This window comes from Podarcis liolepis, assembly GCF_965112155.1.
Source record: "Podarcis liolepis genome assembly, chromosome: 7".
Lineage (NCBI taxonomy): Eukaryota > Metazoa > Chordata > Lepidosauria > Squamata > Lacertidae > Podarcis > Podarcis liolepis.
The window spans coordinates 43,524,918-43,541,466 of record NC_139561.1 but is presented as its reverse complement, the minus strand read 5'-3'; the positions used below and the strand labels follow the sequence as shown (position 1 = coordinate 43,541,466).

The 16,549-nt window shown below is 47.2% G+C and overlaps 1 protein-coding gene and 1 long non-coding RNA gene across 2 annotated transcripts in view; one reads left to right on the top strand and one right to left on the bottom strand.

The window, feature by feature from the left end:
• Nucleotides 1-17: 17 nt before the first annotated feature.
• MVD (mevalonate diphosphate decarboxylase) lies at nucleotides 18-10,616 on the bottom strand. Its single transcript, XM_083513759.1, has 10 exons — nucleotides 10,116-10,616; nucleotides 8,481-8,551; nucleotides 7,432-7,546; nucleotides 5,842-6,003; nucleotides 4,962-5,161; nucleotides 4,754-4,828; nucleotides 4,278-4,496; nucleotides 2,971-3,086; nucleotides 2,092-2,200; nucleotides 18-1,384 (listed from the first exon to the last, which is right to left on the bottom strand). The coding sequence occupies exons 1-10, from the start codon at nucleotides 10,183-10,185 to the stop codon at nucleotides 1,304-1,306; spliced, it is 1,218 nt and encodes a 405-aa protein (XP_083369885.1). The 5' UTR covers nucleotides 10,186-10,616; the 3' UTR covers nucleotides 18-1,303.
• Nucleotides 10,617-10,749: 133 nt separating this feature from the next.
• Nucleotides 10,750-16,549, top strand: part of LOC310711683 — a 30,215-nt gene continuing 24,415 nt past the window's right edge. The window contains exons 1-2 of the long non-coding RNA XR_014528579.1: nucleotides 10,750-11,407; nucleotides 11,930-12,071. This is a non-coding gene — a long non-coding RNA (uncharacterized lncRNA). The remainder of the gene's footprint in view (nucleotides 11,408-11,929; nucleotides 12,072-16,549) is intronic.

Sequence of the window (16,549 nt, the reverse complement as noted above, 5' to 3'; positions counted from 1 at the left end):
AAAGATGGCGTGTACAGTTCAGAAGATCACTTTCATTTATCTTTAAAACCACAAGTTAAAAATGACATTCTGTAGCAATGAAAGCAAAACCTTAGTGGGAAAAACCCAAATGGGATCTTGTATAAAAGACAGCGGTATAAAACCAGCCCACAGGATTGGAAAAAAAACAAAGAGAGGCAAAAGATGCTGAGGGGGATATACTTTGGCTTACCTGAATACAAGGCAACCATTAACACCTCTCCCCACAATTGTATTTTCTAAAAAAGCAAGCCCCCACTTTTTTTAGCAGCTTGGGTGGGTGCCATCCCCTCTAGTCACTTCCCACCTCGCCCTATGAGAGAAAGAGTGCTTGTGGGCACACGCCACTTTTTCAAGTGACCCAGGTTAAGAGTCAGTAGAACTATAATTGGAGCCTAGAAAAGCAATGGAGCTGAAAGAGGAAGTGAGAAAGATTGTCGCTCTTCTGACTTCCTCCTTCAGTTTTATGTACTTTTTTCAAGAGAGAAAAAGGTAACCACCCACCACAGACTCATAAGCAAGCAGGTAGTGAATGGGGGCTTTGAGGCTTTGTGGGTGCTAGGGAAAGAATCTAGCCCCTAGAACCCACATTGGCAACCCCTGGCATAAGTTAACCATAGCTGTAATAGAACAGACTAGCAAAAGAAGGGCTAACGTTTACTAGAATTTCTACAGCCCACAGCTGTGCTTTAACATTTCCAGTTCCTCAGAAACTCTTAGCGGTTAAGGCATCACTCATCTTTGTTCATTGATCATAATGTGTACATACCCCCTTGATAACAGGTATCTTGCTGGATCAGGGGCTGAGGCCTGCAAGAGTCTAACATTCTCTGCAAGAATCCCAGGTGCCCACAGGCATTAGGAAGTACAATAGAAACTGGTCCATGAGCTACCACAATCGACCTTCTGCCTAGTCCTGAGCTACAGGGGAAGAAGCTCCAGCCCCAAGAGGTCAGAAAAAGGCTTGTGGGGTAGGGAGAAAAGAGGAAGGTTGTGCTGCCCCTTCCTGTGAGGATTTTGGCTTGCAGGAGTCCCTGAAATAATACAACGGACAACACCACCGCCACCGCTGAAAGAATGGCAAGACAAAGTATCCTATGCAAATAACCGCCAGATAGTCATCAATTTCGTATTTCCCATAAAGACACAGCCTCTTCCCATTCCCCAACTAACAAATGCCACTGGTCTTCAGGCAGTGTTTCCTGCCCAAATGTTTCCACAGTCCTCCTGCCCAGTCACTTGGCCCCGAGTGGGGAGTGGAGCAGCCCCAAATATGGGACCCAGCTCAGCTGCTGCTTCGGGGCAACCCGTCTGCCCCCAGGAGATGACAGCTTGCATCTTCCACCAGTGCTGGTCCTGGCCCCGGCTGGAGGGAAAAAAAAACCATAAGGGATGAAAAAGGGGAAAGAGATTAGGAGGCAAGAACCACACATTGTTTAAAGTGGAATCATAGTGCTTTAAATGTAGTGAGGATGTAGGTTCAGGTAAATCCATTTCCTCCAAGCCTGCCTGAAGCACCTTGCCCCAAAACAAGACATTCACTGCTGGGCAATATTTATTAAGACTTCCTTTTCCTTCTCTGCCCCACCCTGGGGGAAAAGAGAGTAGCTAACAGCCCAGCCCACATGTGTTTAAGGAAGAGAAACAACGACAAGGAAATGGTTGTTTTTAATATAGAGAGTGGAGTACTTCTGGTTTGAGAACACAGCAAATAGCAGAGCTCACATAGTTAAAAATAAAGAAAGATTTCCAGTGAGGTGGCTGCGTCAGTGAAACCAGAAGCACTTTATTATTTCTGGAACTTTCCCCCCAACCCATAAATTAACCTTTTAGATAGGTGCCCGGCCTTTAAAATGCTGCCAGTTTTAAAAGATGGCACCAGCTTTAAAAGATGGCACTTGTGGCTACACACTGGGCAAAGGGAGCTCTGAGACAGGAGTTATAGCGGTAGCAAAGACACAAGACTTCCAGGGACAGATTAGGAACAGCTTGCGTTGCTGCATTATGAGCCAAGTCAGGCCACATCCCTGGTGCCTGGGGCGTTGAAAGGAGGCCACCCTTATCCAGCCATACCTTGGTGAGCAGCATATACTGGATCGCTCCTGGCATGGGATCCCTCACCACAGCTGACAGCAGCTCCTCAGAGGGTGTTGCTGACCCCACAGGCAGACCTTTCAGGAACCTGGGCAGAGGGGTGAAGTGGAGACAGAAGGGTTAGGGCTTGAGGTTGTCCTGACCCCAGCAAGAAGAAAAAGAAGATTTAGGAGGCCTGGGGTGAGGGAGGGCAACACAGTTTTCAGACATGCACAGAAAGCACCAAGGCAGTGGGCATCAAAAGTGTGCTAAAAATTTTTTGTGTTCTGTTTATTAATGGCTTTCTGTTCAGCCCATGGGTTGGACACAAGAGGAAGAAAAGCTGTCACTGATGTTCCCAGGGGATGGTGGGCCACTTCTGGCCAGCAGACCACAGGTTCACCTCCTTATGCTAAATAAACTAAAAACACACACTTCAATATTTTACTGCTATGACACCTAAAACAGGAGAGCTCTCCAATAACAAGGGTCATCACTCACCTGCCACATAAGGTAGGCTCTTAAAAAAAAAAAACAACCGACAACTAAACGCTTCCCTATTTAACATTAGGCATAAGGGGGGTGTTATTGGGTTGGTCTTGTTTTTATTATGTATTTTGTGTTTTTATACTGTGGTTTTATGTAGTGCACCACCCTGAGATTTGCAGGTATAGGGTGGCATACAAATTTTAATAAAATAATAATAATTATAATAATAGATTTTCAGAACCAGAGTACATTTGTAAACAGACAATAGCATTTTTGTGAGCAGGCACTGGAGGCTTGCCTCCTTCTTTGGGTGCTGGCCGTCATGGCACCCCTGCCTCCAATTACAGGGGTGACACAGTAAGTGGCAACGAAGTGACTGGGCTCACGTACTGGCCTCCATTATTCTCCGGAGGAAAGCTGCGCTTCACCACTTCCACAAACTCATCCACCGTGTCATCCAGCATGAAGAGAACTGCGTTTGGGCCAGCGTCAAATGTATAAGCCACCTGTAAATCAAGCCCAGATGTCAGCAAAGCACCTGTTTTACTTTAAAGGGCAACTATCCCTCTGCGTGTGATGGGGAGGAGCAGGGTAGAGTCTGGATTTGATATCCCACTTTATCACTACCCTAAGGAGTCTCAAAGCGGCTAACATTCTCCTTTCCCCTCCTCCCCCACAACAAACACTCTGTGAGGTGAGTGGGGCTGAGAGACTTCAAAGAAGTGTGACTGGCCCAAGGTCACCCAGCAGCTGCATGTGGAGGAGCAAGGACGTGAACCCGGTTCACCAGATTACGAGTCTACTGCTCTTAACCACTACACCACACTGGCTCTCAGGGTAGGTGTGTGTGCCTGCATTCCTGATCCAGAAAAAGCCTGGCTTATCGTTTAAGGGAAGTCCTGTGAAGCGAGGGGAGAATATAGGGAGCCTCCTTGCAGACCTTGTTCTAAAAGCTTAGATTACACCTTAGGCAACCTGAGGGTGAATTTAGTGAAGCAGTCGTTTTTTGTGGGGAAATCTGCGTCAGAAGGGGCAAAGCCCTAGCTGCTCTTCCATGATTTCCAGTGCTAATATTACTTTTAAAACATCTGTAATGGTTTTATCAAACCCATCAACAAAACTTATAACATTACGAAGCTTCAAACGAACCCCCAAGGATGTTCAAAGAAACTAGGAGGGCGTGCCATCTACTCCTTAAACTACGTTTAGCCCTAAAAGAAAGAATACTAATGAAAAAGAATTTGGGAGGTGCCCAAGTACCCATACATTTTGACCCTGCCTTGTTTTGACTACATCCCTGGGCTCTAGGGATCATTGGCCCCTGACTCTTCCAAGCCAGCTGAGTTTTTTTGTTGGAAGCTGCCCAGAGTGGCTGGGGAAACCCAGCCAGATGGGCGGGGTATAAATAACAAATTTATTTATTTATTTATTTATTATTATCATCACTACGACTATTATTCTCCTAGCCTGTATGGGCCAACAGCTATCACCCTTCAGTCTCAGGACTTGGAAGGCCTGTTGGGCTCTAAAAGAACGAAACTGCTGTAGAGAAGCTTCAGGACCTTTGATCCTCTCATTGCAATGTTTCCAAACGTAGATGGTCCTTGTCAATTTGACCCAGGTGCCTCCCTTTCCGAAGCCCCAGGGTGCCCCTGCCCTCCCATGAGCACTGCATCTCTCTTCCCCACCGGCTTCACCTTGGTCTTGCCGCAATGGGCGTTGTAGCGGTGCACCAGAGCCACCACTTGCTTGGAGATGTCATTGAGGTAGAAGATGGGTGGGAAAGTGTCCAGGCAGGTCGCGTGGAACTGGTTGCTGTCCTTCATGGTCAGCTCCCCAAAGGCCTCAAAGTCCCGCTGCTGGATATGCTGGGTCATTTGGGACATGCGCTCGGGAACCAGAGCCTCAGCCCGGTGCTGGAAGAGGAGAGGGAAGAGATGGCTTTTGCTGTTTAGTATTTATTTACCATGGCTTCTCCACAGCTGGAGGCAGCAATGCTTCTGGAAAGTTGCTGGAGACCGCAGGAAGGGAGAGGGCTCTGGTGCTCAAATCTAGATTGAGTGTTTCCCCACAGTTGGCCACTGTGAGAACAGGATGCTGGACTAGGTGGGCCTGATCCAGCAGGGCTCTTTGTGCATTTCTGCAGCCAGCAGGAGGCAGCACGTTCTCTTACCTTCAGCAGGGGGCTGGTCTTCACGCTGGTCTGCATGCCTGCTGTGCTGGCCACCTGCTTCTTCTCCGCGCTCACCTGCCAGGAAGGGGCACAGAGAACAGCAGCCGTTCAGGCTCTGGCAAAAACAGTCCACTCATTACCTGAAAAACCAGGGCCTGCCAGTTTACCCTGCAGTGGTTTCCTGGCGCCCGCCAATGCCCTCACTCACCACCAGGATCAGCACCCTCAGCTCTGGCCAGTGCGTCTCCGGCGCCACCTGCTGGGCAATGCTGTCCTTGCCATCGGCGTTTTGCCCCATGACCCACTGCACGAAGCCCCCAAACATACTTCGGCAGGCACTTCCAGAGCCTTGCCGAGCCACTTCAGAGAGCTCACCCTCCACACCATAGAGCTTGGCCAACGCGTAGACTGCAGCATCAGAGAGAAAAAGAGAGTGGAGTTGTTTATTTATTTATTGCATTTATATCCTTCTACTAAGGAGTGCCTCTGTCATGATGTCTATGACATCCAAGCTTTTTCTCCAAGGAGGCATACACTGTTCTCCCTCTCTCCATTTTATCCTCACAACAACCCTGTGAGGCAGGTTGGGCTGAGAGGCAGTGGTAGGCCCAAGGTCACCCAGTGAGCATCATGGCCGTGTGAGGATTTGAACCCTGGTCTCCAAAGGTCCTAGTTCGACACTCTAACCACTGCACCACACTGGCTCCTCCCATGAGACACCTGTTATCCCTTAAGACCTTGATAATACCCTCAACACAGCCATTTCTTCTCAGCCTCTTGGCTCTCACCCAGCTCTCCCACAGAAATCTACATGGTTTTCACCCCCATTTCCCCCTTCCTCTCAACAACCCCGCCAGGTTGATTAGGCTGAGTGAGATTGACTCCAGGTTTCCTGGTGAGCTTCATGAATGAAGGGGATTTGAACTGGCCTCTCAGGCCTGACTGACACTCTAACTGCGGGGCTGCCAACATACCCATTGTGCTCCTAGCGAGAGATGCCATTTTGAACAGGGGAAGCAAGAGAGTCAAAAGAATCTGGAGGGAGCAAACCAGATCTCTAGGGGCTACCATCAGTTTCCCCCACTCACCCAGACAGGCAAACCCAGCTGCAGAAGAGGCCAGGCCAGCCGCTGTGGGAAAGTTGTTTTCTGAGGCAATGTGGACCTTGTAGGCAAGGCTGAGGGCAGAGTGGCTGCTGCTGTCACCGCTGTTACCGTTACCGCTGTGCCGCTTCCTCGCTAAACGGCGTACTGGAGGAGTGAGAGAGAGAGAAAATGGAGGATAGCAAAGAACGTGATGGAAGCCAGGCAGAAGATACTCACAGTCAAGGAAATGTGACAGACACACAAAAGGCCCCTATTTACATTGGCACCCCACTGGCTTCTGCAGATGCCCCTGTTCATGCAGGCATTCCCTTGATGTCTAGATCAGAGTCTCTTGCTTTAATTACTGTTCTGTTTTAATGAGATAGTTTTATTGCATATTTTAATTATGGATGCTCACACTTTAATTGGACTGATCTGCTGTGTATTTAATTGATGGGTGTTTACATTTTAACGTTTTACGATTGGCTTTTTTTACTCATAAAACCACTTAAAATCCTAGTTTGGCCTTAAGAGGTATATAACTTATTATTATTTATAATAGGATTAACTGCCACTTGGTGGAAATACCAAGCAGGGAGAGTGCTGTTGCACCCTGTCTTGCTTATGGTCTTTCTGGGGGCATCTGGTTGAACACAGAGAGAACAGGACGCTGGATTAGATTAACCTTTTTCTGCCATGCTCTTTTTGTGTTCTTATGGAAGCTCACTTCCGACAGCAGGTGGGGTCTCATGAGGGAAAATGCTCCATAAGATAATACTACGTTCATTTTCTGTGTGGAGGGAATTGACTCGGTGTAAAACAGCTTCCTGTACTCCTGTAATTTGTGGCTGTACCTCACCAGTGTCCCAGATATGAGCCCTGTATAAAACTGAATAGGAATAATTGTATATTTTTGTGTGTGCTTTGCAGTGGATCCCAGAACCATGGTAACAGCAGAGAGGCTGGCCAATGCCCTCCCTAGTGAGGTGTGCCTGTCCCCATCATTATCAACTTTCAGCAGCCAATTTGAAAACATCCCTGTTTGCCCACATATTTGGTGGCTAAAGAATACCGTGCCTTGGCAACCCCAAGATCACTGGACAGAATAATAACATTTTTAACTGCAACGGTTTTTAGGGGGAAAAACTTTTTAATGATATTTCAGATGAATTCAAACTCCGTGCCTGGTGCCAGTTCTTGCAGCTGCATCACATAACTTAAAACAGACCTGAACCATTTTGCTGGCATTTGCTACGCAGATGTGCCTAAGCCTTCCTTCCCTCAATCTAAACCCACAACTTCTTACTCTGCCCTCAGGATAAAGAGCAACAGCACAGTTCTCCCAACCTTCCATCAGAAAACAGTCAAAGAAAAAAAAAATATTCCATGGTCGACCCCTCCCCAAGTGGAATATACAGGTTGTATTCAACCAACCATTACTCAGAGTGGACCCACTGCAATTAATGGAGCCAAGTTAACCATGACTATTAATTTCAATGACACTATCGTGGTGATGACTAAAATTAAATGCAACCTTAAGAATCCAGATTTGACAAAAGAGGTCTATGCTTCTGTGTGCTGCCTTCTACTCACTCTCTCGCAGGCATGACTGGAGGCGTGGCTGACCAATATCAGCCTCCTTCCCATTGAGCCAGAGGCGGTCCTCAGTGAAGTCCCGGCTGGTGGCAGCTGTTGTGGTGGTTTTCAGCTGTAACAGAACCACAAGTTAGAAGCTCGCAAGCCATGAGCAGTTAACCTGTCGCCCTCCAGCTCCCGTTGGACTCCAGTTCCCACCACTCTTGGCCATCAGCCATGCTGGCTGGGGCTGATGGGAGCTGGAGTGCAACATCCACTGTAGAGCTGCAGGTTAGCCACCCCCATCATAAATGAACAACCACCTGGGGCCATCTAAGCAGACCTCTACCTTGCAGTCCTATGCCCGTTTGCTCAGAAGTAGGTTCCACTTTGCCCAATGGAATTACCTGGCAGTAAACCCCACTGAGCATAGTAGGCTAGGCACAACGTGCTATAGCCAGCAGGATGAGGGGCCACACCTATATTTACAATCTTAAAAAGTAGTAAAAACATTGATCAAATAACTTTAAAAAACACACAAGGCAGACACCTTGTGTTTTCATACACAAGGCATTGGTCTCAAATTCCCCCATATGACCACCACCACCTCTTTGGAGAAGAGCCTCTGCATGACCCCAATACCTAGACAGGTTAAGAGGGAAATAAAATGTTAGCTGCAGATTCCAGGCTAGAAAGAACTACCAATGTCACTTGTTGGGAAGGAAGGAACCTGTGTTTTCCCTAAACCTTAAGGAATGCATCTACATGGTGGTAACATTGCCCCAAATCACAGAGTTAGTTTCTACCACCCTCCTGATGCTACCATTCTTCTTTCAAAAAAAAACAGAATCCTAACTTGCAAGTTTGGCTTCATAATCATGACAGCCCTTCCAAGACCACCAGTAGATCCATATTTTTTTAAGAGCATCTACACCGAGTTTGATTTCTCTCTGTGTGACTGTATCGCCCTCAGTAAGGTTAATCATGGTTTAGTGACTAACAATCGCTCACTTGTAACCCTCAGTTTCGCAAACAAAAAGGGACATTTATGACGATCTGGTACTAACCTGATCTTGGTGCAGGGTGACGCTGAGGGAAGAATTAATAGGCAAGATCAGCTCTTCATCACGCTTCCCCCCTGGGTAAAGGAGGACATTGTTTAAAAATGAGTGAACTCAGAAGCACTTCACCATTCTCTACAGTCAGTTTCCTGGGTGGTCAGTGTCTCAATAGCATCATTAACCTTGGGAGATGACAGAACTAGTCCAACCTGATCTTTCTCATGTCAATAGATGGAACTACATTATAACAGCAAGGTAAACCTATTATTTGCTGGTGCAATCTTCCTCCTCCTCCTGGCTTTCGGCTTGACAGAACTAGATTTACCAACTAACAAATCCTGAGTTCTTTTGGGTATGCATAGAGTAACCCACCAGTCTTCTAAGGGACAAGGCCAATCATTTTTTTAAATTTATAACTGGCTTTTACAAAATTAGTTGTTTTATTTACAATATTCTAAATGCAATTCACTTTTCACATTGGAAAAATGTGTTTATATCTCTAATCCACTTCATCTTTGGTTCCTTGGTATGGAATTTCACAACTCAGGAGTAACTGCCTAAGATGCTTTTCCAAATGCCTTCACTGTCAGTATTTGGCATACAGAATGCACTCTTTCCTTGATGATCCACTTTTAATTTAAAGTTTCTTTAGTACAATGGAAATTATGACACATCATGCAGAACCCTCAATTACTTTTGATGGAATACCAGCAAACCCTCACATTTCGAGTGCACATGCTGCTGCTTCTTTGGAGATCACTCGCAGCCGAGTAAGATTGTCTTCCATAAACACGGTTTTAACAATGAGTCTGTAAGCAACTATAGAGGCTAATTCTGTATCTACACATCCTTCCACAGCGGGGACATTGGTTCCTGGGCGGGAGTTGATCAGGGTGTGGATTTGCCAAGCGTGCCTTCCTCTTAGCACATTTCTCCCTTGCGTCCTGAGTTTGAGTGCCTTCAAAGCCCATGACACCTTTGGTAAAGGCTGTTCTCCAACTGGAGCGCTTGCAGGCCAGTGTTTCCCAGTTGTCGGTGTTAGAATCAATCCTTTAAAAGCTAACTTTCAATGCAACAAAATGTTGTTCCATTTCCTGATACTCTTGCATTTTTAGGGATATTTTAAGAAGGGAGAAGGGAAACTCACACTTCACCAAAGGCACAAGAAAAAGTTGAGCTTGCTGGAGCAAAAACATATAGAAAGATTGCAGCCTTTAAAATGAACACACACACACACACTTCCCTCTATGACAGTGTTTGGGAATCCGCAGCCCTCCAGATGTTAGAATCATAGAATCATAGAGTTGGAAGAGACCACAAGGGCCATCGAGTCCAACCCCCTGCCAAGCAACAACCCCCTGTTGTTGCCCTCCAGATGTTTTTGGACTCTTAACTCCCAACAGCCCCAGCCAGGGTGGTAAATGGTGAAGGAATGAGGAGAGTTGGGAGCCCAGCAAATATCCTGAGGGCCACAGGTTCTACGTCCCTGGCCTATTAACTCTTCTTCCTCCCCACGCTCCTGGTTCACAAATTTGAAAGCCAGTCTTGAGATCCGAGGAGCAGCCGCTAAGGTTTGCAACAGCAGCAACAACACCACTAGAAAAATGGGAGGTGAAATGGGAGATGAAATGAGGTACTCACAGTATTTTATCACCGCGATGTTAACAGGGGCTGTGCAGGTCACGACGGACAAGGGTTTATCTTCAGCCATGGTGATGACAGACGAGAAGGGGGCGCTGCTTCTATAGTTGAGGAGGAGGAGAGAGGGGCAAAGGGTGGATCAAGTAAGAAAGGGGCGCAACTTCAGATCCAGAAAAAATGCCAGGAGCCAACCCAACGGCTTAGTCGAATCCTAGCTTGCTTGCGCTGTTTTCTCTACCCCAGCTACCCAGTGGCACTGACCACACGGGCGACAGGAAAGCAGATGCAAGATTGCAAGCCTCCCTGCAACACTCCCACATGTGCCTGCAAGGAGAAAAGGGAATGCCACGCCCTGCACAGCTACCTTCTCTGGGATTGGTCAAGGAAGCACCAGCTGCTGCAAGCCTGCCCAATCAGGGTCGGCCTCATCTCCTCCTGTTGCAATTCTTATCCAATGAGAGCGCGTCGGAAGATGGGGCTCCTCTCTCTCCTCATTCAGAACCCTGATCAGAAAGGCGGAACCCTCGAGGCGCCTTTTAAGGGAGAAATGTTTCCAGTACGGACGTTTTCTGCACCGCGCAAGCAGGCGCTCGGTGCGCCTGCGCAGTACCTTGATGCGAGTCTATAACTCTAAGGACATAGTAGGCTGCTCAGACCCCGCTTTCCATTCCGTTTGTGGGAATACGGGGCGCAGCCATAATTCATTTGTGCACCAGGTGCTTTCTGGTTTTTCAGAGTTCTTGTTGCAATAGTCCCTTAGAAAAAATGGGAGCAAGTAAAGCAATATCTTTAATTTAGACAAAGTAGATTTTTTTCGTGGTGGAAGCAAATTTTTGAATCACACAGGGCTCTTTTCAAGTTGGGTCTTCGGTAAAGAAAACTGTAGCTATATTCTCCGAAAGAACACGGTGATGATATTGCCCACATTAGGGCAGTGTTACAAAACAGCGTGCAAAATTTCAAGTTCTCCAGAACTCTTCAGTAGGCTACGGTGAAAATGTAGACAGTGACACCTTGTGGGTTGACCACAGCAGTTCACAAACTGCAGGATTTAGACTGCAATTGTTCGTTCATTTACCTCAGAGTAAAAGTTATCCATCCCATCTGAAGTTTTCACTCCAATCTCACCCTCTGGAGTTTGGTTTCCTCTATAGGCTAATAGGGTGAGCTGAACGTTGCCCTGGAAAAACTTTGCAGTTCATGGGAAGTTGGGAACCTTCCCCATTTTGGCTGAGGCTGCTAGGAATTTTAGTCGAAAACATCTGGAAGGCATCAGACTGGGTGAGGATGAGGTAAGTTGCTATGACTAGCAAAGTGTGTAATGCATTGGTGGCACTACCACCACAATAACAACACTGGGATGAAAGGGGTAAAATGAGCTTATTAGGAGGGTGGCTTTATCCCATATGTTAAATTTATGAAAAAGAAATAACAATATATTTCACATTAACACTCCCATCCTAAATATATTTTCTCTGAAGCAAGTCCTGGTTTGATGGAGCTCATTTTCAAGTGAGTGTGCTTAAGATTGTTAATTTCCAATACCTTTTTCTTCAAGGAAAGTAATCATAGGGAGTGAGTGAAACTACTTGTTCATGGCACGGTTGCCCCCCCCCCCACTTCCCCTCTGCCATTGCCTCTGTGTGCATTTTAATTACATGGTGGATAAGGGACTGTGTCTCAACTTGGCTCTTAAACGTTTTCTGGAACATGATTATTTAAGAAATTTATATACTTATTAACCATTCTTATGATTAGCACTGTGCAAGCACATCCAAGTATCCAAGACTGCTCCTGTTTTTATTTAATCACAGGAAAGAATGCAGGAAATCTGCCTTATAGTGAGACAGACTGTTGATTCATCTAGCTCAGCAATGTCAGTCCTACCTGGAGATGCTGGGGATTGAAACTAAGACCTTCTGCATACAAAGCAGGTGTTATTTCACTGAGCCACAGGTATTCACCAGCCTTTTGATGTTTCACATTGAATTTGTGCCATGCCACATTCATCTGCAAGTGAGTTATCTTTCCTTTGTGGGGGTGGAGTTTGAATAAATTATATAATTTGATATCACAGGATATATTTAATCAGTAACGGTTAAATATAATCCAGTTTCCATCTTGTGACAAAATGCAGACACCAGCCATGGTGCCAACATCAGCCAATTTCCTTGCCCACTACTCCTGGTTTTGCTTACCAGTACTTTCTAGCAACTGGGCATCATCCTCTAATAAAGACACTAGAGGGAGCTCAAAGGCTGCACACACCACAAGGTGCTCTTACTTCATGAGGACTTTTATATGGCAGTGCCTTCACCAAATCATTACACTTGAGGAACAGCCACACTATGTGTTTAAAGCAGAACTATACAACTTCATTAGCCATGGCTTCCCCCAAACAATCCTGCTAGCTGTCATCTGTTAGGAGACCCCTGCTCCCCTCACAGAGCTTTGATTCCCTGGGTGGTATAACAGTCAATTTTTCTTCACAGGGAACTCTGGAAATTGTAGCTCTATGAGGGTCTAGGGATCTCCTAACAGCTCTAAGCACCCTTAACAAACTACAGTTCCCATCCTCCCCCCCTCCATCTCTCCCTCTCCAGTGCTAGTGAGTACTCTGACGGATGGCAACTCAAGTAGGCAGGAAGGTTTCCCTTCTGTGCGTCTAACTCGCCCTGCTCCAGCTACCCCAAGCATCCTTCTACTGAACCACTTTTCTGTCTCTCTCCTTTCCCTAATCCAATGGTTCTTAAAGGGTGTGGTGTGCCACACTGGTGTGGCAGGCGAGACTGGCACATGTAGCGAGAAGATTCAAGGACATTGTTTTATACTTTCTGGACGTCTCATGATCATATTATAAAGTAGTTGTGTTCTATCTTCAAGCGCTGCTAGGAGTTGTTTCTTTTTGTTTTCCAAGGTGTTTCTTGAGAGTTGTTAGGAGACCCCTATGGCCTTCACAGAGCTACAATTCCCAGCATTCCCTGAGAAGAGGGATTGATTGTTAAGCAACTCTGAGAGCTGCAGATCTGTGTAGGGGTCTCCTAAGGACTCTCAGTGCTCATAAAAAACCATGGTTTCCAGGATTCTTAGGGGGAAGCCGTGACTTTTTAAAGTGATATGATCCTGTTTAAAATGTATGGTGCAGATGTGACTTGAATATGTGAATGGAGGCAGGGCCAGTCAAAGATGTTTTGCCACTGTAGATAAAATGCTCCAATGATGCCCCCCATGCAGATCTGGGTCCCCTCTCCAGCCCCTCCCTGCCCCCCCACCTGTGCAACTGTACCTTACTCTGCACCTATCCTGCCACCGTGATACAGTGTGCAGGGCGCAGTGGGCGCAGCAGTGAGAACGGCACGGGGTCAGCAGCACAGGAAGCCACAAAGGTGCTGGCAGCAGAGCAATGGTGGAGACTGGGGACAGATCTAATGCCTGGTGCGAATGGCTTCACCTCGCCCCATCACCTCATGCCCCTGAATGGAGGACATCGTGTCCAGTGCTGTGTTTCAACTGTGCTACCTCATTTCTAACCTCATGCGAGTCACTGCTCAACATTGCTGTCACTAAGAGATGAGCATGTGTGTGTGACTCATAACCCCAGCTTCCATGGAGCTGGTACACAAACCAAATCTAATCAGGTACAAGCTGGCAGATAGTTCCTTTACCCACTTCTGACGCAGCGAGATGGGAATTGGTGATCTGCCACATGATGCATCACAGATTGGATAGGTCAACTGTGGTCTAAGGCCCTGCTCATGCTGGCCCTGGTCATACCCACTCAGGGTAGCCTTCAGCAACCTGATGCCCTCCTGATGTTTTGGACCACAAGATTAGAACATAAGAAGAGCCTGGTGGATCAGTCCAATGGCCCATCTAGTCCAGCACCCTGTTCTCACAGTGGCCAACCAGATGCCTTGGTGGGAAACCCCCAAGTAGGACCCAAGAACCAGAGCACTCTCCCCTTCTGTGGTTTCTAGCATCTTGTATTCGGAAGCATTGCTGCCTCCAACTGTGGAGGAAGAAGAAAGCCATTCTGGCTAGGCCCCTTCCTCCGTGAATCTGTCCAATTCTCTTTTAAAGTTGGAGGCCATCCACTGCCCCTGCGGGAGAGAGTTCCAAAGGTGCTACCTTAAGGACTTACTTTTCTCACTCCTGAATTTGTGCTGGCTGAGACTGATGGGAGTTGTTGTTCAAAACATCTGACAGGGTTGGCGAAGGCTGCCTCAGGATACTAGCATGGCCATCCTGCTCTGTCCACGAGAGGAGCTGGCACCTACCTCTCCACAGAAAAGTTCAGGGCACAGTGATCTGCTCTCAATTCCACCTAGCTCAGATCTCCCTGGACCCGTCTGGTGGGCTTGTTTTGCCACCTGCCAAGCATCCGAAGTGTCCACAGACCTCTGGATGTGTCCGCGGTCAGTTCCATGAAGGCCTGCCAGCAGGTTATAGATAGACAGCGGAGGCCCAGCCAGCAGGGTATAGATAGAAACACAGCCTCTATTTTTGCCCTTCTTGGTGCAGGTGCCAGAGGAACTGGCCTGCCCAGAGTCAGGATTATTTATAGGGGCTGGTATTTAGGGGGACAGTGCTGCTTTTCCATTTTGCCGTGGGAGAAAGAAAACTGAGATGGGAGAGAGGCGTGGTTGTCGTGGTCCTATAACCAATGCCTCCTCTCTCGTATCCAGCATCGGATCACACTAGGTCACTTGACAGCAGCTTGTAAAACCCTCTGATTGTAAAACTAGACTGAAAAACAAGGTCATCTCTTTCCAGACCTCTCCCGACCGCGCCATGATCCTGTCGTTCCTGAATGAATGTCAGGGAACTGAGGGTTCACGGAGCCCTAGTGATGTGGTTACAAAAACCACAAAAAATGGTTCACATGAGCATGTGCAGAGTTCCTTTACACAACTCATTTAGGAATAGGAGTGGGAAGGAGGTTGTCTCCCAAGTAGGCTTGGCTTCTTCATGTCTTATTGTAGAATGGAATCACATAATCCTGTAGGAGATGACAGTTGCTGCAAAGTACCTCAGAAATATTTGCAAAATCATCTGCTTTAATACTGGGGGAAGATTGGTTTCCATCTTCTGGCTAACCCCTCTTAAGTGGAAGACCATGTCTCCTTTGGGTGCAAGCTCCACACACACACAGGATAGCAATGGCCTGACTACAGATAATTCATCCCATAAACAACAAATCATTTTGAACAGTGCAATGTTCTACAAAACAGCAGTGATTTATATTGGGCAAACCTAAATTCTCTTAAGTGGTAGTGAGAAAGGACATGTGGCTGGTTGGTGTGTGACTTCCATCGTTCTCGCTGTTCCACTCCATCCTCATCCTTTGCAAGGTTCTGGGGTACCTCTGGGTCTCAACCTGGGACTTCACTCAAAATGGCAAGGAAATGGCAGAATAACTTTCCAACAGTTAAGAGCTGTTTGACAGTGGAACAGACGCCCACAAGAAGTTGTGGCCTCGCCTTCCTTGGAAGCTTTTAAGGAGTGGTTGGATGGGCATCTGCCATGGATGCTCTAGTTGAGATTCCTGCATTGCAGGGGGTTGGACTGGATGACCCTTCCAATTGTATGACGGTTGTGCCATGGGTTCATTACCTAGGTGCGTTTAGGAGGCCCTGTGAGGATAACATTTTGAGAAACAGTGTGATGTAAGGTTAGAGTGTTAGACTACAAGCTAAGAGACCAGGGTTCGAATCCCCACTCAGTCATGAAGCTCCCTGGGTGTGGCCTTGGGCCAGTCTCCATCTCTCAGCCTAACCTGCCCTCACAGGGTTGTGAAGATGAAAAGCGGAGGAAAAGAACCATGTAATGAGCTCCTTGGAGGGTAAGGTGGGATATAAGTAAAACGAGCAATAATGCAGAAAAATAGCTGCCATTTCTTTGCTTTGTCTTGACTGTGTGTGTTTATGGGGTGGCTAAAACAGTTTCCCTCTTGACCCGAGGAGGCCCCAGCCCTGTCAGAAAAGCTAGTGGACAAAAGAGCAGGCGAGAGCATCAGGTACACTTTCCAGCTCAACGCAGCCAGGGACGAGTGGAAAAACTCACCCATTCATTCCAGCTCAACACTCCCTCCTTTGGCCCAGCTCAGCGGATTGGTGGCTGGCCGTCTGCCTGGACCCCCCACCGGCCCGGCAGCCCTGCACTATATTTATCAGCACTTTCCATCTGCCACATGAAGAAGAGAGGAAACATTTGAGCTTATTTTAGACCCCACAACATTCTTTCCTGCTCTGGCCCTCGGACGGACAGGTGGAACGACCGTATTTAGCCACTTGGGGGCTGAAAATAGAAGGGCCCGTTTACAACGCAGTTTCCTTTAGGCAACTCCGCACCCTATTTACGTACTCCGGTGAAGGAGAATGTTGTCCTCGTCCCCATTGCCCAAATTATAAATATTAACGTGGCTTTGCCAGGCT